Source organism: Tachysurus vachellii, chromosome 23 (assembly GCF_030014155.1).
Source record: "Tachysurus vachellii isolate PV-2020 chromosome 23, HZAU_Pvac_v1, whole genome shotgun sequence".
Lineage (NCBI taxonomy): Eukaryota > Metazoa > Chordata > Actinopteri > Siluriformes > Bagridae > Tachysurus > Tachysurus vachellii.
The window spans coordinates 4,998,826-5,024,885 of NC_083482.1; the positions used below are offsets into that span (position 1 = coordinate 4,998,826).

At 38.3% G+C, this 26,060-nt stretch overlaps 2 protein-coding genes and 1 long non-coding RNA gene across 4 annotated transcripts in view; 2 read left to right on the top strand and 1 right to left on the bottom strand.

Annotated features, from left to right (window-relative positions):
- The window catches only part of ptpn5 (protein tyrosine phosphatase non-receptor type 5), a 551,551-nt gene that overhangs the window by 174,360 nt on the left and 351,131 nt on the right, over nt 1-26,060 (top strand). The window lies entirely within an intron of this gene.
- LOC132839015 (uncharacterized) lies at nt 11,782-22,987 on the bottom strand. The gene is made up of 4 exons (XR_009647682.1): nt 22,834-22,987; nt 21,937-22,620; nt 12,433-18,155; nt 11,782-12,122 (listed from the first exon to the last, which is right to left on the bottom strand). It is a non-coding gene; the product is annotated as an uncharacterized LOC132839015 (long non-coding RNA).
- Nucleotides 23,120-26,060, top strand: part of hoga1 (4-hydroxy-2-oxoglutarate aldolase 1) — a 30,033-nt gene continuing 27,092 nt past the window's right edge. The window contains exons 1-2 of one of the 2 annotated variants that reach the window (XM_060859746.1): nt 23,120-23,389; nt 23,621-23,749. In XM_060859746.1, coding sequence (XP_060715729.1) covers nt 23,188-23,389; nt 23,621-23,749 — 331 coding nt within the window. In that variant the 5' untranslated portion in view covers nt 23,120-23,187. The remainder of the gene's footprint in view (nt 23,390-23,620; nt 23,750-26,060) is intronic. The other variant, XM_060859745.1, reaches the window with a different exon arrangement.

Genomic DNA, 26,060 nt, shown 5'->3' on the forward strand with positions numbered 1-26,060 from the left:
TGTGTGTGGTATGATCATTTTCATGCAATCTTAGGTATCAGCAGGTGTTCTGAGTGAATCCCTGCATGCATGTACAAAAGTGCTTCTCAGGAGCTGAAAACGCGTTTCCCGCAGTGTCAGTGCTCTAGCGCCTTCCTTTAATGGTTTTTCGTGCAACCTTATATATGCACACATCTAACAAGCTTGAACACGGCTGTTTCACCTTCTTTCAATGAAACATGATAGGACACAGTGTGTTTATGTCTGAAATCTCGGAAAAAAGCTTTTTTACATTATTTTATGCTAAATAATTTGAAATATAATAGTTCTTATTAAAGGCCAATGTGTTGATAAAAATAGGATTTAAACTCGAAAATCTGATGATTTGTGTGTGGTATGATCATTTTCAAGCAATCTTAGGTATCAGTATGTGTTTAGAGTGAATCCTTGCATACATGTACAAAAGTGCTTCTCAGGAGCTGAAAACGCGTTTCGCGCAGTTTCAGTGCTCTAGAGCCTTCCTTTAATGGTTTTTCGTGCAACCTTATATATGGACACATATAACAAGCTTGAAAAGAGCTGTTTCACCTTGTTTCTATTAAACATGATAAGACACAGTGTGTTTATGTCTGAAATCTCGGAAAAAAGCTTTTTTACATTATTTTATGCTAAATAATATTAGTTTGTATTAAAGGCCAATATGTTGATAAAAATAGGATTTAAACTCGAAAATCTGATGATTTGTGTGTGGTATGATCATTTTCATGCAATCTTAGGTATCAGCAGGTGTTCTGAGTGAATCCCTGCATGCATGTACAAAAGTGCTTCTCAGGAGCTGAAAACGCGTTTCCCGCAGTGTCAGTGCTCTAGCGCCTTCCTTTAATGGTTTTTCATGCAACCTTATATATGGACACATATAACAAGCTTGAACACGGCTGTTTCACCTTCTTTCAATGAAACATGATAGGACACAGTGTGTTTATGTCTGAAATCTCGGAAAAAAGCTTTTTTACATTATTTTATGCTAAATAATTTGAAATATAATAGTTCGTATTAAAGGCCAATGTGTTGATAAAAATAGGATTTAAACTCGAAAATCTGATGATTTGTGTGTGGTATGATCATTTTCATACAATCTTAGGTATCAGCATGTGTTTAGAGTGAATCCCTGCACAAATGTGCTTCTCAGGAGCTGAAAACACGTTTCCCGCAGTCTCAGTGCACTAGCGCCTTCCTTTAATGGTTTTTCGTGCAACCTTATATATGCACACATCTGACAAGCTTGAAAAGAGCTGTTTCACCTTGTTTCTATGAAACATGATAGGACTCAGTGTGTTTATGTAAGAAATCTCGGAAAAAAGCTTTTTTACATTATTTTATGCTAAATAATATGAAATATAATAGTTCGTATTAAAGGCCAATGTGTTGATAAAAATAGGATTTAAACTCGAAAATCTGATGATTTGTGTGTGGTATGATCATTTTCATACAATCTTAGGTATCAGCATGTGTTTAGAGTGAATCCCTGCACAAATGTGCTTCTCAGGAGCTGAAAACACGTTTCCCGCAGTCTCAGTGCGCTAGCGCCTTCCTTTAATGGTTTTTCGTGCAACCTTATATATGCACACATATAACAAGCTTGAAAAGAGCTGTTTCACCTTGTTTCTATGAAACATGATAGGACACAGTGTGTTTATGTCTGAAATCTCGGAAAAAAGCTTTTTTACATTATTTTATGCTAAATAATATAAAATATATTAGTTCTTATTAAAGGCCAATGTGTTGATAAAAATAGGATTTAAACTCGAAAATCTGATGATTTGTGTGTGGTATGATCATTTTCATTCAATCTTAGGTATCAGCATGTGTTTTGAGTGAATCCCTGCATGCATGTACAAAAGTGCTTCTCAGGAGCTGAAAACGCGTTTCCCGCAGTGTCAGTGCTCTAGCGCCTTCCTTTAATGGTTTTTCGTGCAACCTTATATATGCACACATCTGACAAGCTTGAACACGGCTGTTTCACCTTCTTTCAATGAAACATGATAGGACACAGTGTGTTTATGTAAGAAATCTCGGAAAAAAGCTTTTTTAGTGGTTTTTCGTGCAACCTTATAAATGCACACATCTGACAAGCTTGAAAAGGGCTGTTTCGACTTGTTTCTTTTTTCTTTTTTTTTTTTAATTATGCAAACAGACAATTACTATATTTACAGAAGAGAAATTAGATGCAAAATACAAATACAAAGACCAACAAAAAACGTGTGTGTGTGTTTAACTGTAAGTGTAAATGGGCGTGGGAGTGGAGATATATGATTGAAGGAGCATGTAGGGAAGTACAAAAGAGATAAAATATATACGTATATATATATATATATATATATATATATATACGTATATATATATATATATATATATATATATATATATATATATATAAAAATCAAAGAGGAAATAATATTATCTCACAAAACAAAAAAAAACAAAAAAAAAAAAACAAAATAAATTTAACAAAAAGAAAATGGGGAATTAGGATGGTTACAATATCAACAGTAATAGCAATAATAATAATAATAATAATAATAATAATAATAATAATAATAATAATAATAATAATGAAAAACCCAATTAATAAGAAATAGTAATATAGCATTAGGAGTAGTAGTAAGGATAAACATATTTACAAATATTCTCATTTCATCCGGAATGAAGGGGAGGTTAAAGGATCAGGAAGAGGACAAACAGAAATAGTAGTAATAGCAATAATAATGCTGATACAGCCATTAATATCCATCCATCCATCCATCCATCCATCCATTTTCTACCACTTATCCGAGGCCAGGTCGCGGGGGCAGCAGTCTAAGCAGGGACGCCCAGTCGTCCCTCTCCCCAGACACTTCCTCCAGCTCTTCCGGGGGAATACCGAGGCGTTCCCAGGCCAGCCGAGAGACATAGTCCCTCCAGCATAGTCCCTCCATGTGGAGGAGCAGCGGCTCTACTCTGAGCTCCTCCCGAGTGACCGAGCCCCTCACCCTATCTCTAAGGGAGCGCCCAGCCACCCTGCGGAGGAAACTCATTTCGGCCGCCTGTATCCGGGATCTTGTCCTTTCGGTCATGACCCAAAGCTCATGACCATAGTTGAGGGTAGGAACGTAGATCGACTGGTAAATAGAGAGCTTCGCCTTGCGGCTCAGCTCTTTCTCCACCACTGTCGATCTCCCGCTCCATCCTTCCCTCACTCATGAACAAGACCCCAAGATACTTAAATTCCTCCACTTGAGGCAGGAGCTCTCCACCACTGTCGCTGCCCACGTAAGCATTGAAGTCCCCGAGTAGAACGATGGAGTCCCCTGTCGGAGCACTTTCCAGCACCCCTTCCAGAGACGCCAAGAAGGTCGTGTACTCTACACTGCCATTTGGCCCGTAAGCACAAATAACAGTGAGAGACCAATCCCTGACCCGAAGGCGCAGGGAAACGACCCTCTCGTTCACCGGGGTGAACTCCAACACAAGCTTGCTGAGCTGGGGGGCTATGAGCAAGCACACACCAGCCCACCGCATCTCACCGTGGTCAACTCCAGAGTAGTAGAGAGTCCAGCCTCTCTCAAGGAGTTGGGTTCCAGAGCCCAAGCTTTGCGTGGAGGCAAGCCCAACTATCTCTAGTCGGTATCTCTCAACCTCCCGCACCAGCTCAGGCTCCTTCCCCCCCAGCGAGGTGACATTCCAGAGCCAGATTCCGTGTTCGGGGATTGGGTCGCCGAGGCCCCCGCCTTCGACTGCCACCCAATCCACATTGCACCAGCCCCTTACGGTTCCTCCTGCAGGCGGTGGGCCCACAGGAGAAGCCATTAATAGTAATGAAAATAGTAGTACTGATGTAATTATACTGACGTACTTGTCCCTTAGCGGCACGTGTTTTCGGATTGCATAGGAAACCCTGCGCGCCCCCCCTAAGGAATGTGTCCTAATGGGCACAGAGTCGTGTTGGAAACTCAAGAGCACCTATCAAAGTTGGTCTTACCTTGAACGCAGGGGTCCTTCAAAGTCTTCTAACAAAGGCTCCTCTCCAAGGTCTTCTGCTTAATCTATTGTTTGAATCTTTAAGTGAAGGAGGCAGACTTATACCTTTTTGTCTTTTCGGGATCCTCACAATGGGAGGCCTTGTTTTTATTAAAAGTAGTGTAATACAGATAGGTGTGTGTAATATATGTCAAATAAAAAGAAAAAGTTACAAATAAAAGCTTCCTTCAAATAATCAAACAGTACTAGAATAAGTAGAAAGTATTAAGATGCAAAGATTATAACAAACCAAGAAACACTCTCCAAGTGTAAACTTGCGTTTGTTCCCTTATGCACCTAAAGTATAACATGCACTAAGGCTGTCTACAATAGAATGCACACACAATGTGATTCAAGGCGGGCTTTTATACTTTTTTACTGTGGCCAGTTTGATTGGCTTTGTGCCTTTTAGACAGCTACCATATTATTTCATAAACACTTCTCGGTTTCCCAAACATATCTCGCCAGTGCTGCTAATGTATATATATGGTCATAATTCCTGCGACTTCTCAGTCTCTGATTATATAGAACTGAAGCTTTCGCCCGCCATAGAATTTGACAGCGAGCTATAAAACACTACACGTGCAGATTACTCCCCACGAATACACAGAGTAGGCGTCATTTCAACAGAAGGCCTTGAAACACTTTGCGTGCGGATACTCCCTAGTGGTAATACACAGTAAGCTTTATAAGCGTTTACTACAAGAAAGTTTAAAATAAACAATATTAATCTAATCAACTCTATTACATGAGAATACATGATTATAAGAAAAAGAAAAGCATTTCAGAATTTTTCTTGAACATTCTGAAAATAAAACATCATAACACATAATGCATTATAGTCTTCTTTTCTTTTGGAATCTTCTTCCAGCTGTCTAGGTACAGCGTCTGATCCCTCGGGTTCTTCTTTTAAACACTCATATTCAAATCTTTCAACTCTTCAATCAATTCTTCAACCTTTTGTATTTTTACATCAATCTTCCTTTGTTTATTCACCTTACGTTTTTCTTTTCTTTCCCTATTTCTTCTTTTCTTTGCACTATCTATATCCTTCTGTCTAATGACGGATAAATTCATAATTGGTCGTGGTGTATTGATATATTTATTTCTATTTATTTGCTGAGAACCAGTATTAAGAGAACCGGTATCAGGTATGTAGAGTCCTGTAACTCCATCCTGTACATGCCAGTGTGTGATAACATCTCGTGCATGCCTCTGGCTCACAACAGTACTTATAATAATAATAATAATAATAATAATAATAATAATAATAATAATAACGGTAATGTTGATACAGCTATTAATGATAAGGTATTATAAAGCTGCCTCTGCTACCCCTCATGGCCATGGCATAGTATAGACCCCCGCCAGCGTCATATTACAATGAGCTATCAAGGTGAGGTGCATTATACAACTAGTGTATAATGCATTAAAAAAGCATGGCGTGTAGCATGGAACCAGCCCAGTGCAAAGCCCAGGCCGCCATGCCCATGCCACACACTATAGTAGGGTAACTATGTGGGTGCATTTACTATATATATATATATATATATATATATATATATATATATATATATATATATATATATATATATATATTATGCTCCAACTGAATGTGTGCACACCTCATCTAATATGTGATGCATTAAAACAGCAAGACAAGTGCTGGGCCAGCCGGAGACAAGAAATCTCAGGCAAAAGTACAAGCTGGAGGCAAAAGCCCAATGCCCCCGGCTCCACATCACTCCCACCCACAACTAATCAGAACCGCACATGGCAGGGACTAGTATGCCACATCCAACCAGGGTCCAGAAGCAGCGAAAAAGAGAAAAAGAGAGAGAGAGAGGGAGAGAGAGAGAGAGAGAGAGAGAGAGAGAAAGAGAGCGCGAGAGAGAGAGAGAAAGAGAAAGAAAGATTTAAATATAATCTTATAAGTATTTTATTTATATTTGATATTAGTCTGTGTTGCTGCCTCTTCCTGACCCCCCCTCCTCCCAATCATGTGTGATTATTGATGGGATTATTGATGGTGTATCATTGAGGATTGCTTCAGACAAAGAAGGTCAGTGGATTCATGACTGTTTGAAGTTAAAGAGAAATGACCAAGACGGGTGTAATTCTGATGTATTATTTTGAATGGAGGTAGACAAGTTTTCCATGGAGATGTACTCTATTGACGCCTGCAAACCACAAATATTTGCAGCCGACTGATGATGATGATGATGATGATGTGCTCTATTAGCACATTTTTCCAAGTTGTAATGTGTCTGGTGTTCCTTGATTTCCAGTTCATGAGTATAGTTTTCATGGCGATAGTTAGAGCCACTAGGGGTAATTGACTGTTTGTACTGTTTAAATTGATTATGGATATGTCACCTAATATACAGAGGGAGGGAGGGAGACAGCGGGATGTGACACCCCATAAGGTTGGATAGTGAGTCAGTAACGTTTTCCCAGAATTTTTTAACTGAGGTGTAATAGCATGTAAATAGGTATCTGGGGTGTTTTGTGTGCAATGTGAGCATGATTCTGGAGTAAAACCCATTTTAAATAATTTCTGTCCAGTTAGGTGAAGCTATGAAGTACTTTGTACTGTATAATTTGTAAGTTGGCGTTTTTTGTCATGAAGTAGATATTTTTGAAGATTTGTGTCCAGAAAGCGGCAATGGATAAGTCTGATTCCCATTTAGCATTGGGTAGGCTTAATGTGTTGTCTGATTTGGATATTCATTCATTCATTCATCTTCTACCGCTTATCTGAACTACCTCGGGTCACGGGGAGCCTGTGCCTATCTAAGGCGTCATTGGGCTTCAAGGCAGGATACACCCTGGACGGAGTGCCAACCCATCGCAGGGCACACACACTCTCATTCACGCAATCACACACTAGGGACAATTTTCCAGAGATGCCAATCAACCTACCATGCATGTCTTTGGACCGGGGAGGAAACCGGAGTACCCGGAGGTACTCCCCCGAGGCACGGGGAGAACATGCAAACTCCACACACACAAGGTGGAGGCGGGAATCGAACCCCGACCCTGGAGGTGTGAGGTGAACGTGCTAACCACTAAGCCACCGTGCCCCCCTGATTTGGATATTATTTTATATATTTTGGAGAGTAGTTTTTTTGGCGAGGTTATATTAATTTGTTCTGAAATTGGAGGCGAAAGGTCTAGATTAATTGTCTGAGTATCGATTTTTGATTGAATAGATGATTTGATTTGTAAATATTCCAAAAAACAATTACTCCCAATGCCGTATTTCGGGACCAAGTGGGAAAATGGTGCCAAGTTGTTATTAAGGAGGATGTGTTGAAGTTGTGTGATGCCCTTATCTACCCATGTGCGTAGGTTGAGTGGCTTCTTATTAACTATAAAATCTGATGCCTGACTATAGAAAGGTAATTCTGAAATGTTCATCTCTTTATAAATTGACTGTTCAACATCTAGCCATGTGCTTTCTGATGGGTTAGGATGAATCCATTTGTATATGTTTTGGAGCTGATTGGCCAAAAAGTAGTGGTAGAAATGTGGTGCTTCCATTCCTCCTTGTGTTTTTGGTTTCTGTAGTTTAGTCAATTTAATTATTGGAGTCTTATTTTTCCAATAGAATTTAGGGACGATTGAATCTAGTGATTGTTTCACCTTCTTTCAATGAAACATGATAGGACACAGTGTGTTTATGTCAGAAATCTCGGAAAAAAGCTTTTTTACATTATTTTATGCTAAATAATATAAAATATATTAGTTCGTATTAAAGGCCAATATGTTGATAAAATAGGATTTAAACTCGAAAATCTGATGATTTGTGTGTGGTATGATCATTTTGATGCAATCTTAGGTATCAGCATGTGTTTAGAGTGAATCCCTGCATGCATGTACAAAAAGTGCTTCTCAGGAGCTGAAAACGCGTTTCCCGCAATCTCAGCGCTCTAGCGCCTTCCTTTAGTGGTTTTTCGTGCAATCTTATATATGCACACATCTGACAAGTTTGAACACGGCTGTTTCACCTTCTATCAATGAAAAATGATAGGACACAGTGTGTTTATGTAAGAAATCTCGGAAAAAAGCTTCTTTACATTATTTTATGCTAAATAATATAAAATATATTAGTTCGTATTAAAGGCCAATATGTTGATAAAAATAGGATTTAAACTCGAAAATCTGATGATTTGTGTGTGGTATGATCATTTTGATGCAATCTTAGGTATCAGTATGTGTTTTGAGTGAATCCCTGCATGCATGTATAAAAGTGCTTCTCAGGAGCTGAAAACGCGTTTCCCGCAGTCTCAGTGCTCTAGCGCCTTCCTTTAGTGGTTTTTCGTTCAATCTTATATATGCACACATCTGACAAGCTTGAACACGGCTGTTTCACCTTCTTTCAATGAAAAATGATAAGACACAGTGTGTTTATGTCAGAAATCTCGGAAAAAAGCTTTTTTACATTATTTTATGCTAAAAAATATAAAATATAATAGTTCGTATTAAAGGCTAATGTCTTGACAAAAATAGGATTTAAACTCGAAAATCTGATGATTTGTGTGTGGTATGATCATTTTCAGGCAATCTTAGGTATCAGCATGTGTTTTGAGTGAATCCCTGCATGCATGTACAAAAGTGCTTCTCAGGAGCTGAAAACGCGTTTCCCGCAGTCTCAGTGCTCTAGCGCCTTCCTTTACATGATAGGACACAGTGTGTTTATGTCAGAAATCTCAGAAAAAAGCTTTTTTACATTATTTTATGCTAAATAATACAAAATTTAATAGTTCGTATTAAAGGCCAATATGTTGATAAAAATAGGATTTAAACTCGAAAATCTGATGATTTGTGTGTGGTATGATCATTTTCATGCAATCTTAGGTAGATCGGAGGGTGCGGGCTGCAATGCAAGCAGTGATGAGGGCTTTTAGGTAAGAGGGAGCTGGTCCATTTTTGGCTTTGTAGGCCAGCATCAGTGTTTTGAATCTGATGCGTGTAGCTACCGGAAGCCAGTGGAGGGCTGGTATGCGAGAGGTATGCAGCTGTATTTTGGATCATTTGCAGAGGACAGATTGCGTTCATAGGTAGACCTGCCAGCAGTGTGTTGCAGTAATCCAGTCTAGAAATGACAAGAGACTGAACAAGTACCTGCGCAGCCTGTGTGGACAAAAATGGCCGAATCCTTCTAATGTTCTAGAGAAGAAACCGACATGAGCGAGTCACATTAGCAACATGAGAAGAAAAGGACAGTTGATTTTCCATTGTTACCCCAAGGTTGTGAGCTGTGGCTGAAGGGGAGATCAGATCGTTGTGCAAGGATATAGCAAGATCATGACCTGGGGATGAATCACCTGGGATAAACAGCAGTTCAGTTTTGCTAGGATTGAGATTTAACTGATGAGCAGTCATCCATGATGAAATTTCTGCCAGACATGCTGAGATCCGATCAGAAGCTGTGGTATCTGAGGGTGGGAAAGAGAATATGTGAAGTAATATAATGTGAAGGAGACCAGTGGAATCATATTTAAGTATAGGTTGGATATCAAAGTTTAATACCTGAAGTAAAATACTCATTTGTGCCAAATGTCTTTCTCCTGCAGTACCCTTCTTCGGTTGGCACAATGACAGCAGTTTTGGGGAATAGACATTCAAAATTGCCATGAATTTTTTCATTGACAAAATCCTCAGTGTTGCTTCTGTTGCCACAGAAAAAAATGTAATCATGACTTCATCGTCCATAGTCTCCTATGTGGACTTCGAAGATGATACAGTAAAATAGTGTCTTGTGAAGACTAATAAGACTTTGGTCTGGAAATCTGCTGGCAAATATTGCAAAACCATCTCTGTAGCATGATGAATCACTACATCGGTCAACATTACAGAGGTTTTTGCTGGATATATTTTCTTGATGGAAAAGACAATACTTTTGTGACATATGTTGCAGGTTTTAAAGCATTTGCTTTTGAATAGTATGCCACTATCATTTGCTGCTTTGATGCAAAAGGTCATCAATACATTTCTGAAGCTGTTTGTGTATCTAACTACTGCCAAAAAGCGCATAGTCCAGAGGTTAACAAGTGGACCAAACCCTCTTATTAATTTCGGTTAATGCTCCAAAAAATGTGTTTTGGAGTTAATTTTTTTTTTTCTTTGGGAGAACTTACAAAAGACTATGCCGATGTTCTGATATCAGTGTCTCTAGGTACCAGACAATTTCCTCTGTATGAATAGGGGCTACATTAAGCTCAGAAATATCTTTCAAATTCATGACAAAGTGCCATGCTGGATCATTCTGTAGTACCTTTGCATCAATAATGAATGATGAATCACTGAAAGGCTGATCAGCTTTATCAGACCATCTTTATGGGGGGCACTGTTGAGCAGCCAATGGAGTAAGACGTGTGATTTGAGACTCCTGACTCCTGAGTTTATGGTAATTGTTATTTTATATCGCAATTTGGATTACCTTTTTGATATATTTACCCCTAGGATAGTTTGTTAAAGCCTTTTTTCACCACTTGGGAATATTATCATGGCTGGTAAAACAGCTAAAACCCGTGCCACCACGACCCAACAACTGAGGACTGCTACACAGGTAGCGACCCTGGACCCTGGGGCTCCGTCTTCACCCCGCAGCTCCACCTCTCCCAGGGAAGTCGCCCAGGTAATTGATGCAGAGTCCCTGAAGCGAGAACTGCTAATCTCGTTAAAGCAAGACATTGCTGAGATTTTAAAACCAAACTTCGCGCGGCACTGGGTGATGATTTGTCCACAATTAGAGCTGACCTACAGCTGGTGAACGATAAGGCCGCTTCAGACACAGAGTTGGTTAGACTGTTATTGCCAGGTTTCACTATTATAGCGACTGTGAGAATGTCCTACGGCGTGCCAGAAAGAGATGACAAGATGCTGTGGGAGAAATAAAGATATCCGTTTTCCCCGACCACACGGCCAAGGAGGCCCAGGAAGGGGTTCGTTATGGTCTTTTCTTTCCGGCTTGTCTGCAGACTACATATAAAGGTGTGGAAAAAGACTTTGTCTCTGCAGAAGAGGCCAAGAAGTATAAAAAAACAATGAACATTGGGTAGCGTTTTATTCTGCAGTAATACGGTAATATCAGTGTGTTTTCTTCCTGTTATATAGTAGGGTTTACATTAATAGAAGTGCCTACTATTCAGTATTAAGACTCTGTGGGAGTTATCTATCTCTCTACTGCAGCTTAGTCTCAGGCTATTCTCCGAGTTGATGTCACAATCCCGTGGCATCAATGTTTTTTTCTCTTGTTCTTGTATAGTTGTCTCCCTTTTGGAGAGTTTTTTTTTTCTCTTTTATTTTTCTCTTCTTCTATTTCTTCTCTTTTCTCGGGGTGTGTATATGTTCATGGGTTTGGTTTTTGTTGTGGTGTGGTAGTTGGGTCCTGGCCATTTGGTACTATACATGTGTTCATGTGCACTTAAATGAGTACTGTTAAGTCGAATTCCGGTAATCCTGGTGTAGGCCCATCTGTTCGTTTCATTAGCTGAAATATACGTGGCATGGGTAGTGTTGTGAAAAATCTGTGAACCTAGGAATGCCCCAAACGTAAAGAGATATGCCTTAAAAGGATTATAATTGGTGTCATAAGACACATGGGAATAGACCCCAGATGTTGTAATAGTTTTAAGGCAATATATAAGTTACATATATAAATAACCACTCATAGGTCAGAATATGAAAAAGAAAAGGAGTTTATTGTAATTAGAAAACAGTAAAAGTAATAAGGCCCAGTACTATCAGGCCTAGGAGAAGTAGGAGTGTAATCTGGAGAATCAGGCCTAAGAGAGGGAGAAGAGGGAATGTAGACTGGAGATCCAGGTTCAGAGTCAGAGGAAGCCAAAGCAGGAGAGAGAGGGCGGGTGTAGGCGAGATGAGGTGATGAGGGACAAGGAGGAGACACAGGAGTTCCAAGCTTAGGGCAGCAAGGTTCAGCATGAGGACAGCCATCAGTCTGAGTTCTCTGGTCCGCGAGGTCAGCCAGAGGGGGTTTGAGAGGAGGAAGTTCGAGCGGGAGGTTTCCTCACAATATGGGACAGCAGATAAGGATGCTCAGGAAGTTCAGGAGAACAGAGCTGGTAAAAAGGGAGTAGAACTTAGTAGAAATATATAGAGAAACTACAGCTTAAAGTATGCATGAGCAAGCCCAGTCTGAGAAGTAACAGACTGAGATCATAATGAGGTTATAAGTTCAACAAAGCTTAAGGAGCTAACATAGAACTCCATTTATATTCAAAGCAACATTATAGTAGCAAAAGCTTAGCAATAATAGCAAATATAAGTAAGAACTTTTGACATAATAATCCAAACTCATAAAGTTAACATATAATCAGTAGAAATCATATACAGTATAAAATAGCAAGAGAAGAAATGAGAAAAACTTACTCATTGTAGCTGAAAGGAGGATAAATCCACAAGACGTCTGTCATGGAAGACTGAGCGACAAATGTGATACAAACAAGGAAATAAAGCTCTCTCGAGCACATTTTTTAATAACAACGATGAAGGAGGTTGGAAATACTAGGAAATTAACAAGGACAGAATAACAAGGATATATACAGAAAAATCCAAGGGCAGACCTTGAGTCTGGGAAATAAGGAATCAGAAAAACAGGACATTAGTCAGTTAGGAGGCGTATGAGGTAATTCTGGAAAATAAGGGGAATTCTGAGAAGTCAGGTAAATGATTAGGCGGGGCTTTGAGGGCAACTTTGAGAAAGAATGGGTAATTGTATGCAAGGTATGTAAATTAAAAGAGGAGGCACCTACTGTAGAGGCACCAGAGTATATATTGAGGGGATTTTCTTGTGGAAGGGGTGTTCTTTTTTGGGTTGCAGGGGAATGCTCTTTTGGGTTTTTATTTGTTAATTTTAACTTAGAAATTTTTCCTTCAGCTCAATGGAATTGTTGGCTGATTGGCTGCAATAAAGAAGTTTGCTCATTCTCATCCAGGTCTGAAGGGTCTTCTCATTGTTTTATTTGTATTAATGTTAGTGCTATCAGTGAAGTTTAATTAAAATAATTGATATTTGGCTACAAGTCTATAAGTACAAATCACCCTGCGATATGTCCACTTGGAGGCGGGCTCTAAGTTCCGACAGTAGCCCATCTAAACGCGGTAAAGTTTTTAGCCCTTTGAAACGGCTTAATTCCGACATAGTGTTTTTGCAAGAAACTCATCTCAAATCTAAAGATCATTATAGGCTGCAGGCTTCTTGGATACGGCATGTCTTTCATTCTAACTTTAACTCTAAATCAAGAGTTGTTGCTATTTTGATCAATAAAAATATTCAGTTTCTACCTACTGATGTTATTGCTGATAAAAATGGCAGATATCTTATCAACCATAAGTTGATAAGTTAATGCAAACAAAGGTGCTGCTGGTAAATGTCTATGCACCTAACTTTGATGATGTTGAATTCTCCAACAGATTACTTAGTAATATACCTCATTTAAATTCTCATTTGTTGATTTTTGTAGGTGATTTGAATTGTGTACTGACCAAGAGTGCGCATCCAATTCCTCCCCAGAACTGTTTAAGAAACGTCTTAACCTTAAGACAGAATTTGATCTTATCTCCACTAGGGAAGTAGAGCGATTGTTATTGCAGACAATTTAAGACACTTACTATGAACATGGGGATAAAGCGAATCGACTATTGGCTCACCAATTGAAACGTCAATCTGCCTCACGTTTGATACCTAAAATTAATAATCATATTAATGTAATTGTTACAGACCCAGTAGAAATTAATGCCACGTTCAAATCGTTTTATACCTCTTTGTATAAATCTGAATTTCCGGCTGAAACTGCTATTATGAATCAGTTTTTGGACAACCTTGAAAACCCTTCCATTGATTCTGACCATGTACAAGAACTCTCCCCACTCTCCCTTGAAGAAATAAAATTCTCTATTAAAGCGATGCAGTCCAATAAAGCCCCGGGGCCTGATGGGTATCCTGTTGAGTTCTTCAAGAAATATTAATATTTATTAATAATGTTAATAAATTAGCACCTCTACTTTTGTCAGTGTTTAATGAATCCTTGGAAATTGTTTGCTCCCAACTACTATGACCCAAGCTTCCATATCTCTCCTTTTGAAGAGTGACAAAGATCCAACTTTATGTGGTTCCTATAGGCCTCTATCTTTGTTAAATGCTGATGTAAAAGTTCTGGCAAAAACTATAGCTCTGCGCCTAGAGAGAGTGTTGCCCAGCATTATTTCTGAGGAGCAAAACGGTTTTATTAAGGGACGTTTATTTTTTAGTTGGGTGAAATTACTTTATACATCACCTCAAGCCAGCATTCAAACAATGTGCGCTCAGAGTATTTTCCGTTGAAACGTGGGACACATGAGGGCTGCCCTCTCTCTCCATCTTTATTTGCCTTGGCCATTGAACCATTGGCCATTTCATTACAATCTTCTACTTTATTTAAAGGCGCCACTAGGAACGGCATCGAACACAGACTATCATTGTATGCAGATGATTTGTTGCTCCATGTATCTGACCCTGTATCTGGTCTGCCTGGTATCTTGTCCACTCTTGATACATTCAGCTCCTTTTCTGGATATAAATTAAAATTTCAGAAGAGTGAATATTATCCAATTAACACAACTGCTTTGCAACTTAAGCATCTGGACATGCCCTTCAAAATCAGTCCCGCTGGATTTAGATACCTTGGTATTAATGTGACATGTAAATTCTCAGGTCTTTTTTCTGCAAACTTTACTCCAATCGTAACTAAAATGAAGTCTGACCTTCAGAGATGGAATAGTCTGCCTTTGTCTCTGATTGGGAAGATTAATGCAATAAAAATGAATGTTCAATACCATTGTTCTTACCTAAACATTTCTTTGACTCATTAGATAAAACAATTAATGCTTTTATTTGGTCTGGGGGATGTCCCAGATTGCGTAAGTCATTACTCCAGAGATGTAAGTCTAGCGGTGGTCTGGCACTACCAAATTTTCTGTTTTATTACTGGGCAGCACACATCCATAAGATACGGTGCTGTGTTGAGTCACCTCATTTAGCATGGTGTAAGTTAGAAGCCCAGTCATGTTCTTCCTCATCCTCTATACCTTCTCTTATATACTCTTCTCTTCCAATTAAAACTTCTTTGTATGTTAAAAATTCTGTTGTGTTTAATACTCTAAAAATCTGGTATCAATTTAGGAAACGTTTCAAGTTTGTAACTGATTCTCCTTTAGGTTCGTTATGTAGCAATCATCTTTTCCCCCTTCGTGTCTGGATTCTTTTTTCTCAGTGTGGTATAGCAAAGGTATACACTGTTTTCTTGACTTATACTCAGAGGGATTTTTTAACAGTTTTGCTAATTTGTCTTCATTGTATGGGCTACCTGCCAGCCACCTCTTTAGATATTTTCAAGTTAGGCATTTTGTTCAAAAGTGTTTTCCTGGCTTTCCCTCAGCACCACCTCTTCAACACTGGGAAGGTTTGTTTACGTATAAATCACAACAAAAAGGTGCTGTTTCTGAGATCTATAAACTTATTATGGATTTCTGTGACCAAACTACCTCCAAAACAAAGGCTGCTTGGGAGGGAGAACTGGGCCTTCAGCTTGGGGACAGGCTTTGGTAATGTCGCATGTGCTCGTCTCGCACGTATCCAGTTTAAGGTCATTTATAGGGTGCATTTTTCTAAATATAGATTGTCTCAAATTTACCCAGATGTCGAGGACAAATGTGACAGATGCTCTAACTCACAATGTCAACTGAGTCACATGTTTTTTTTCTGTCCACGACTATATAATTATTGGTCAGGTTATTTCAGTACGATGTCCACTATTCTGGGAGTACATTTGCAACCCTGCCCATTGATTGCTATATTTGGACTTCCAGATGAAGCATCTCAGTTAAACTGTATGCAAAAAGAAGTTATTAGTTTTACATCATTGTTGGCCAGACGTCGCCTTCTTTTTCAGTGGAAGTCCTCTGTCCCACCATCTCACTCACAATGGCTAAAGGATACAGCGTTTTTTATTAAGCTTGAGAAATAAAATATACTATAAGAGGTAATACCTCCAAGTTTTTTCATAAATGGCAACCGTTTATTTCATATTTCATAGGACTTCAGGTTTTGCCAGATTTGGTTTTCTTTTTCTTTTGTAAATTTTAAATGACTTGTATTCGATAATTAAAAAGGGCCAGGACCCGAGGTGGGCGGGTGGGGGTGGTTTGTTCTCTTCTTTTTCTTTTTACTTTCTTTCCATTATTGTTATTATTGTTATTGTTGTAATACTTTTACTTTACTCCTTTTTCATGTAAAACTAAAATGGGATTCTGTATTGTTATTCGACTTTGTTTGCAATAAAAAGACTTTGCAAAAAAAAAAAAAAAGAACTTTAGCTCAAGTAGTATATGGGATGAGGAGCCCAAGAGGGTCATGGCTTGCCAGGATTTTGTACACATTCCTTGTGGTGGGCTTCATATCTGATAGGGCTTGATATTTGTAACCAAGAATGCCACTTTAACCCAAGTGATCTTTCTTAAGTGGGAAGGTGAGCTATAACATCAGGAATGTTGCTCACCCACTGCCATATCTCAAACCCTCCAGCAACAAGGAAAGCCCTAAGCTTATTGATGAATTATTTTGTCTGATTTAAAGTATGGAATGACTGTACACGATGATCTACATAGAAACAATGTTGTACAGCCTCTATCACATCCTCATTGCCAGTTAAATATTCTCTGATATAATGCTGCAAGTTTTTCCAAATGGCAAAACTCTCCATTTGTAGATGTCTGGGCTACGCTCTCTTTTCATGTTTCTCTACAAGAAACAACACAGTGGTTGATCTTCAGGGAGAAGTCTCACCTGAGGAAACATAACTTTGATGTCTCCAATAATAGCATTTTCTCTGAGTTGGTCTTGGCAGCAAGTTATTATTCAGACATGCATGCTGATATTGATATGAACAATTAAAACCACTCTGGCCTTTGAATTGTGATGTTAAATATGATGCGGTATGGAAAGGCCAGAGTGGTTTTAATTGTTCATATCAGTAAGCATGTCTGAATAACAACCTGCTCAATATGCATATACCTCATCATATTTAACATCACAATGGAAAGGTCAGAGTGGATTTAATTTTTCATATCAAAATCACTGTTGATGAGGCTAACCAATCCACTGAATCTAGGTATATACCCCAGGGAGACTGGAGATATACAGCATCTTTATGATGGATAAGGGGAGTTGCATACCATTTTACTTCATCCACCAGACCAGAAAATGTTTTCTCTTCCAGCATTTCCAGAGCCATTTGGTCCTGTTTAGAATGAGTTAGGTCCTTTGTATACTGAACTGGCAAGGTGTCCAGCTGAGTTTTTCTATGTGCTGTTGCAGAGTTCCCACAACTAGAGGAAATGAAAAGAGATGACCTACAGGCTGCTGGTGGAAATTGGACTACTGTTGGTTGAGGAAGGAGAGAAAGGAGGCTTCATAGATAAAAAGGGAAAAGGAAAGGCAGGTGTATAGGTCTGAGAATATGGATACTTAACCTTGGCACAATGACAGGGAAAGGTAGAGAGCTGGCAGTCATGATGGAGAGAAGAAAGATAGATATGCTGTGTGTTTGAGAACAGGTGGAAGGGGAGCAAAATACATAGTATTGGAGGGGTATCCAAACTGTTTTATTATGGTGTGGATAGGAAAAAAAATGGGCTAGGGGTAATCTTGAAGGTTGAGTTTGTGAGGAATGTTTTAGAGGTGAAGTGTCAGACAGGGTAGTCAGTTTGAAGTTAGAAATTGAAGGGGTAATGCTGAATGTCGTCAGTGGTTATGCTCCACATGTAGGCTGATTCTGAAATGAATTAGATGAGGTTATAGAGAGTTGGAGATGGGAGAGAGTCGTGATTTAAGTAGTTTAATGGGCATGTTGGCGAGGGTAAAAAGAGGCGATGAGGAGTTGATGGGCAGGCTTGGTATTAAGGAAAGAAATCTAGAAGGAGAGGAGGGAGAGGTGAATATTGTAGAGCAGAAAATAGGAAAGATTAGAAAAGATGAGGTGAGGAAGGCTCTGAGGTGGATCAAAAGTGGAAAGGCTGTTGGTCCAGATGGCATTCCTGTGGAGATGTGGAAGTATCTGTAAGAGAGAGAGTGAGAAGATACCTGAGAAATAGAGAAGTGTTCTAGTGCCGATCTATAAGAACAAGGGTTATGTGCAGAATTGAAACAACTACATAGGTATAAAGTTGATGAGCCAAACAATGAAGCTATGGTAAAGAGTAGTGGAATCCGGGCTAAGAAAGGAAGTGCTTATTTGTGATCATCGGTAATGCTTCATGCCCAGAAAGAGCACTGCCGGTGCAATTTTTGCTCTGAGAATTTTAATGGAGAAGTATAGAAATGGTCAAATAGAAATGACATATCACAAGGGTGATTTATGCTTGTAGCTATAATTGTTTTATCATTTACTTTAACCAAATCTTTTAATTATACTACAATTAATAATGCTGGAATAGTGAGAAAACTCCTCAGACCTGGATGAGAATGAGCAGTCAGTCAGTCATCCATTCCATTGTGCTCAAGAAAAATCTTTGAGTCAAAAAGAACAAATGAAAAATCCAACCAAAACAATCTCCTTTGCAAAACAAAGTATCAAAAGAATAAAAGAACTGTAGCATCAAAAGATGGCTTCGCCATCCAAAAAGAACTACTCTCCCCACGAAAAAGAACTGAACTTTCCAATGAAATTTCCCCTCAATATATACCCTGGCGCCTCTAGGCGCCGCCTCTCTTAATTTGCATACTTTCAGGCAATTTCCCATTATTTCTCAAAGTTGTTTCTGAAGCCCCGCCTGATCATTTACATGCTTCTTCTGAAATCCCCTTATTTCCCCGAATTGCCTCATACGCCTCCTTAGTGACCTAATATCCTTCCTTTCTGAATTCCCCTTATTTCCCAGAATCAGCACCTGACCTTTACTCGTATGTCCGTATATGGGTTTTCCTCTTTTCTTAATTTCCTATTATTTCCGGCCTTTTTCGTCACTGTTATTAAAAAAATATGCTCAAGAGAGCTCTACTTCCTAGTTGGTATCACATTTGTCGCTCAGCCTTTCATGACAGACGTCTTGTGGATTAATCCTCTTTTCAGCTACAATGAGTAAGTTTTTCTCATTTCTTTTATTACTATTTTATATATGCTTACTGATTATATGTTAACTTTACGAGTTTAACTATATCATAAGTCCTTACTTCTACTTGGTTATATTGTATTGCTACTGTTGCTAAGCTTTATTGCTGTAATGCTACTTTTTATATTATTGGAGTCCTTAATGTTGACTCTTTTAATCTTTGCTAAACTTTTGAACTTTATTATGATCTCAGTCTGGCCTTCAGACCGGGCTTGCCTATTGCATACTTTAAGCTTTAGTTCCTCTATTTCTATTAAAGGCTACTCCCTTTTTCCCTTAGGTTCTCAACCTCAGGGTCAACCAATTCGCCCTGGTCACACCATCTGGATTTCTCGGCCTACTCCCTATAGGAGGCCAGTTCCTGCTGAGGTTATGGCCAATTATCGCCGCTATCACCTGGGTCATCTGTCTCAGGAGCTCTGCTCTTTCCTGGAACGACTGTGTTCCCGTACACTCCCTGAGCAGCCTCTCACGCTCTCTCGCATTGTGCAGACGCCTATGACTCGGTCTTTCTCCACTCAAACACTCCTGCCTCCTGTCTTGGTGGACCAAAGGACACAAACTGATGGTTGTCCTCATGCTGAACCCTGCTGCCCTAGGCTGACAACTCCTGCCTCCCCTCCTCGTATCTCATATCCTCCTTTCGCCTATATTCGCCCTCTCTCCCCCACTTTGGCTTCTTCTCCCTCTATCTCTGAGCCTGGTTCCCCAGGCTTTGTCCTTTCTTCTCCTCTCCTAGGCCTGGGTCTCCAGACTACACCCCTACTTCTCCCAGGCCTGATAGGTCTGGGTTGCACTACTATTATTAAGTTAATTTGTAATAAACCCAGTCTTTCCTCTTTACACCTTCTGAGTCCTGTGTGGTTTATTTATTCATTAGTTATATATCACCTTAATCTTATTATAACATCTGGGAACTATTCCCATGTATCTTATGATACCAATTATAATACACTTAAAGCATGATCCCTACTTCTTTTGGGGCACTTCTATAGTGTAAGATTACTTCTTTTGGGGCACGTCTTATAATGCAATGATTTTCACAACATCAGGGCTGAGGTCAAGAAGGTGCAGGAGTTTAAGTATTTGGTGTGAACTGTCCAGTGCTACTGGAATTGTGGAAAAGAGGTGAAGAGGTGAGTGCAGGTGGGTTAGAGTGGGTGGAGAAAAGAGTATTGTGTGACAGAAGAATGTCAGCAAGAATCAAAGGGCTACAAGACAGTAGTGAGACCAGGCCAGCCATGCTGTATGGGTTAGATACTGTAGCAGTATGGAAAAGACATAAGGCAGAGATGGAGGTAGCAGAGATGATGAGGATGTTGAGGTTCTCTTTAGGAGTGACAAGGATGGAAAGGATAAGGAACGAGCACATTAGGGGGACAGCTGTTGGCTGTTTTGGGAACAAGTCAGAGAGACTAGATGGCTTGGACATGTGTAGAGGAGGGAGTGTAATTATGTTGGTAGAACGATGTTGGAGATGGTGCTGCCAGGTAAGAGGTCACGAGGAAGGCCAAAGAGGAGCTATATGGATGAGTTGAAAGAGGACATGAAGTTAATTCTTGTGAGTAGAGGACGCCCAAGATAGAGTTAAGTGAAAACAGTTGATTTGCTGTGGTGACCCCTAATGGGAAAAGCCAAAAGTAGAAGAAGAAGAGGAGCTATGTGACATGATTTTTAAAATCTTTATGAATATGAGCCCTGAACTTTTAATTCTCTTCTAGATATTGCCAAAAATCAATCCAGTACAAAACTAAAAAAAAAAAAAAAAAAACAAGACTAGAAATTAGAGGCTGGAGGTAGCCCAAGATTTAGTAGAGGTCAACTCCTTAATCTCTGTGCCCAACATTACCTAAAATTACATTTGACTATATTTAAGCTATGTTAGCTAAAGATGCACAAAGGGAATTACTTGTTTAACATTTAACACATTATGTTAAGGTAACCACAAACACAACGTAAGAGTTTCCTTACTGAAATTTGAAATGCATTTTTTGAACTGCAAGTCCACAGATTGTGAGAGAAAGAACAATTCCTAAAAAATACATTATAATAGATAAAAAGAGATTGATTCATTTACAGTATCTAACATTTATTAAGGGACAAATAATTTTTTCACTGTACTGAGCAAGCCAGATTCAATGGGAGGATTCATGGTTTTCCAGCAGAACATTATCCAGAGCATGAGACTGCCTCCACCAGCTTACCTTTGTGCCCTTCGGCCTCCTGGATAATTAATGTTATTCTTTTAATCTGTCATCTTTTCAATGTTATAGTTAATCTGTGTATATTTCTGGATACATTTTTAGATGTGTCATTCAGAATCAGTATCAGAATCAGAATCCGGTTTATTGGCCAAGTGTGTTGACACACACAAAGAATTTGGTTTGTGACTCTCAAAAATACAGACATAAATAACACTATACTATACAAGATAATGCAGATGTGATACAATAGATATTATGAGTATTAAATATGAATACAGAATATATGACTGATCAGTTATGTACATTTATGTACATAACTGATCGGTGCAAATAACAATATTGTGCAATATTGTTATTTGCACCGATCAGTTATGTACATAAAGTGTGGGAAGTGTGGGACATCCTCTTCACAAATCGTGAGTGCAACTTGAGTGCTGGGAGGAGTTGTTAATGGGGTTCCTAGAGGTGTGATGGGGCAGTCAGTGGGCTGGGTTGGATGGGAGGTGTGAAAATGTTCATAAACCTGCAGTGGAAGGTGTTGAGGTCATCAGCCAGGTCTTTTTTTGCTTCAGTGGGGGGTGCTGGTGACTCTTGTAGTTTGTGATGTCTTGCAGGCCTTTCCACACTGATGCAGGGTTGTTATCTGAAAACCTGCTTTTCAGCTTTTCCTTTGTCAGTAGGTTCCTGGCCAGCTTATACAGAGTTTTGTCCTCCCCTCTGTAGGCATCTTCCTTGGCATGTCAAAGTTTTTTCAGTTTGGCTGTGAACCATGGCTTGTTGTTACTGTATTTGCAGAAGGTTTTGGTTGGCACACTCATGTCTTTGCAAAAACTGATGTACGATGTCACAGTGTCAGTCAGTTCATCCAGGCTGTCAGTTCCAGCCTCAAAGATACTCCAGTCAGTGCAGTCAAAACAATCTTGTAGTTCCTGATTTGCCTCACTGGTCTATCTCTTCACTAGATTTTAGTTTCTGCATGAATGTTGGAATAAGATGAACCAAGCAGTGATCAAAGCTCCCCAAGGCTGCCCTGGGTAAAGAGCTATATGCGTCCTTAAGAATTGTGTAGCAATGATCCAGTTTATTTTTCTCCCTTGTGGGACAATTTATATGCTGTCTGTATTTTGGAAGTTCAAGTGTAAGTTTTGCTCTGTTAAAGTCTCCAAGGATAATAAAAAGAGAATCCGGATTATTTTGCTCCAAGCCACTATAATTCCATTGGGGAATAAAGTATGTTTGATCAGAATATGATCAGAATTGCATGTAACTATGCTGTTTGTAAACATGTGATCTAAACATGTTAGAACAATCTAACAGTGTATTATGTAATTATCAACTAGCTAATATGAAAAGTCAACCACTTTACTTATCGGACCCCTCCTATCCTTCCTAAAACAACAATTCCAATGTCCAAACTTACTTTTCAATCATTAACAGGCTGCATTTCAGGCTCCATTGCTTTTGCTCCATTTGCTGCATTATCTGTGAAAGTACACTTTCAGGATATACAAAAAAAGATCACCTTCGTTCTAATGCAAATGTTGAACATTATGATAATAATGTTGAATTATACAAAATATGAATGAGGAAAGGTAAATAATATATTTGATAACTTTTTAAATGTGTTGATTTTTTGTTATGATTTTCCTCCACCCTGATACTGTCAATATTTAGAGAGCAAAGTTCATATTAACTGGAAGTGTTTTAACTATTAACTGTTCACATATCGGCTGTCCAGCTCTGTCTGCTCTATTTCCACACCAAAAATCAGAGAATGATGTTGCTCAGGATTTTTAATCATGTATACAGAAGAGAATTTGCTTCTGTATGGAGAAGTGAAAGTGAACATGCTGCTAAAAGGCTTGATATTGCTGGCATTTATCCTCCTATTGCCACTCCATTTACACAGAAAGGAAATGTGGATTATCAAAGTCTGGACAAAAATCTACAAAAGTATGGCAATATGCCTTTTAGAGGTAAACATAATTTTATTTCCAATGAAATTTGCTAATTCAGTAGGACCTATTTAGTTTTTTTCTTCTTATAAGTTTGTAATTGTGATTTATTTTATTTGTTCAAATAATATACTGTTTCTTAAATAAAAATAATTTAAAAAAAAATGTCAGCATCTAATTTTTTAAGAGATTGTTTTCTATAGTTACACATAAAATAAACTTATACCCTCCCCAATTCTTAAATTTTTTCAGGTCTTGTGGTGCAAGGTTCTAATGGAGAGTATCCATATCTGACAACCGAAGAGCGTGTAGATGTTGTAAGAAGAGTTAGAAAATCTCTACCTACATCAAAGCTAGTGATGGCTGGATCTGGCTGTGAATGTAATATGCTTTTGATTTTTGCATGAGGCATTTTGATGGCATGGTTTGAATCCACTTAACCCCTTACAGGGATGGTCATGGCAAATCAATAAAACATTATTTTGAATATTCAACTTTATTCAATAAAACAGTTCTGTCTTATTAGTCCCTTCCAAAATAAGAATGCCCCCATCCAGGGTAAAGTGGCCCAATGAATAATTTGATGAGCATCAAAGATCCTAACCAGTTAAAATCCTGTGGGAGACTTTAAACCAACCAATCTTCTATATTTGATTACTTATAATGTAAATGCAAAATATCATAATTAATATAGACAATTAAACATGAAGATTTAACATTTATCCTTTATTCATGTATTATTTAATTTAACTATTAAAATGAGGCCAAAAATATATTGATAGACAAAATATTTCTGTGGATAATAAAATTTACAAATTTATTTTCTAAATACAATTGTCAGCTACTGAAATGACTCAGTACATTGGACTGTGAAATAAATCTCCATGCATAATTGCAAACTGATTTACTATTTGATAAATTATTATTATAGAGCTTATGAATATAAAATTCATAATGTGTATAGCACTTTTAACATTGGACAATGTCTCAAAGCAGCTTCAAAGAAATATAAAAAATTAAATATAAAAGTTTAGTATAAAAAAGTGACACTAAAAATAAAGATTACAAGGTTAATTTATATTTATGGCTAAGGAGCAACCCTCAGGCATCCGGAAAGGAAAAACCTTCTAAAATTATATGAGGAAGAAACCTTTAGATTAAGCAGACTTAAAATGGAACCTGTCATCATCTGGGTGACCCAGGAGAGTGTGATGTCTCTTCTACACCTGTAAATAATCAAGTCAAGTTGTGTCACACTGAGTTCTGAGCAACTTATAATTCAGTGTATTTTCTGAATTACCTAGAAGAAGCCTTTATTTATGTATTTCAATTTATTTATTATAGATTTTTATAGATTATAGGACTCTGGCAAGACTAGATATGACAGTATAGCTAAAAAGGAGAGCCAGAAGGTGATACAGACATGTGGGCATCTTGGGATCTAAAGTGGTGGCCAACTTTACTGGCACCAAACAAATTGAGCCCTGTGCACAATTTTTCTTTCATAACCTTATGAGTGTTTAAGTGCTGTGAGCAATTAGCATAAATGGTGGGTAGATCTATCTTTATTGACTTTAGTGTGCTGAAAAGTACTGAAAGGCCAAACAGACACACATTTGCTACATCTGTGATTCTAATTAGCTCTTACATATGTGTTAAATGTGTTGAGCATTTTATTATTAAATGCATGGGTTACAGCTTAATTTTGGCAGTACTAATATAAATTATTTCTCAGATTTCATTACCATTACTGGCCGATGTACAGTTAGTAAATAACGTTATGTGTTTTCCTATCTTTAATTACTTTAATACCTATTTAATGTAGCTACAGAATTGACAAAGAGATTTGTGGCAGTTTATCCACTAATTAATAGCAACAGTAAAAAGATTTGCATTCCAAAGAATCTACATTCCAAATGAACCTCTGTTTACAATCAACTACGGCTAGCAACTTTCTGAAGGTGGTCAATGTCAACCAGGTGATCTGACAAGAAAGCCAGGAATAAAGCTCACCAATAGCTTGAAAAAGCTCATTGGTCTGATGCACACCTTCAACTCTGTGCCAAACTCTCTCTATTGGGTTGAGATCTAGTGATTAATAAATAAGCAAATTATAAATAAGTTAGTTAAATTTGAATTATCTCAAATTCAGTACTTCATAATAGTTTATAAATTAGTTCCCCTAAATAAGCTATGAAAGACAGACAGATGTGAAATATACTCGGTTGATGCTTTCACCCAGTTTACATCCTCCTCATGCTATCTGGCCACTGTATGTTTCAGGTCATTGTCTGTAGTAACAACGGCACACTAAGAAATTCATAATAAATTCTTCTAATAATAATTAAAATAGTAATAAAAATACAAAGGAATAATGCTTTGTGGTCATCTGTATAGTCCAACTTTGAAGTTTTGAGGTATTTTGAAGTGCTGTAAATGAGATGCATTCTTGGTAAAATTTACTGTCCCAAATTCCTAGGATGCTTTTGGGTTCACTGAATGTATATACAGTGTATTAGGAACACATGAACGCCTACTCATTTATGCAATTCTGTAATCATTCAATTGTGTGTCAGCAGTGGAATTCATATAAGCATGCTGATATTGAGCAGCAGCTTAGGGTAATATTTACAGTACATTAACTATTAGAATGGAGAAAAATGTGTTCTCAGTGATTTTGACCGTGGCATAA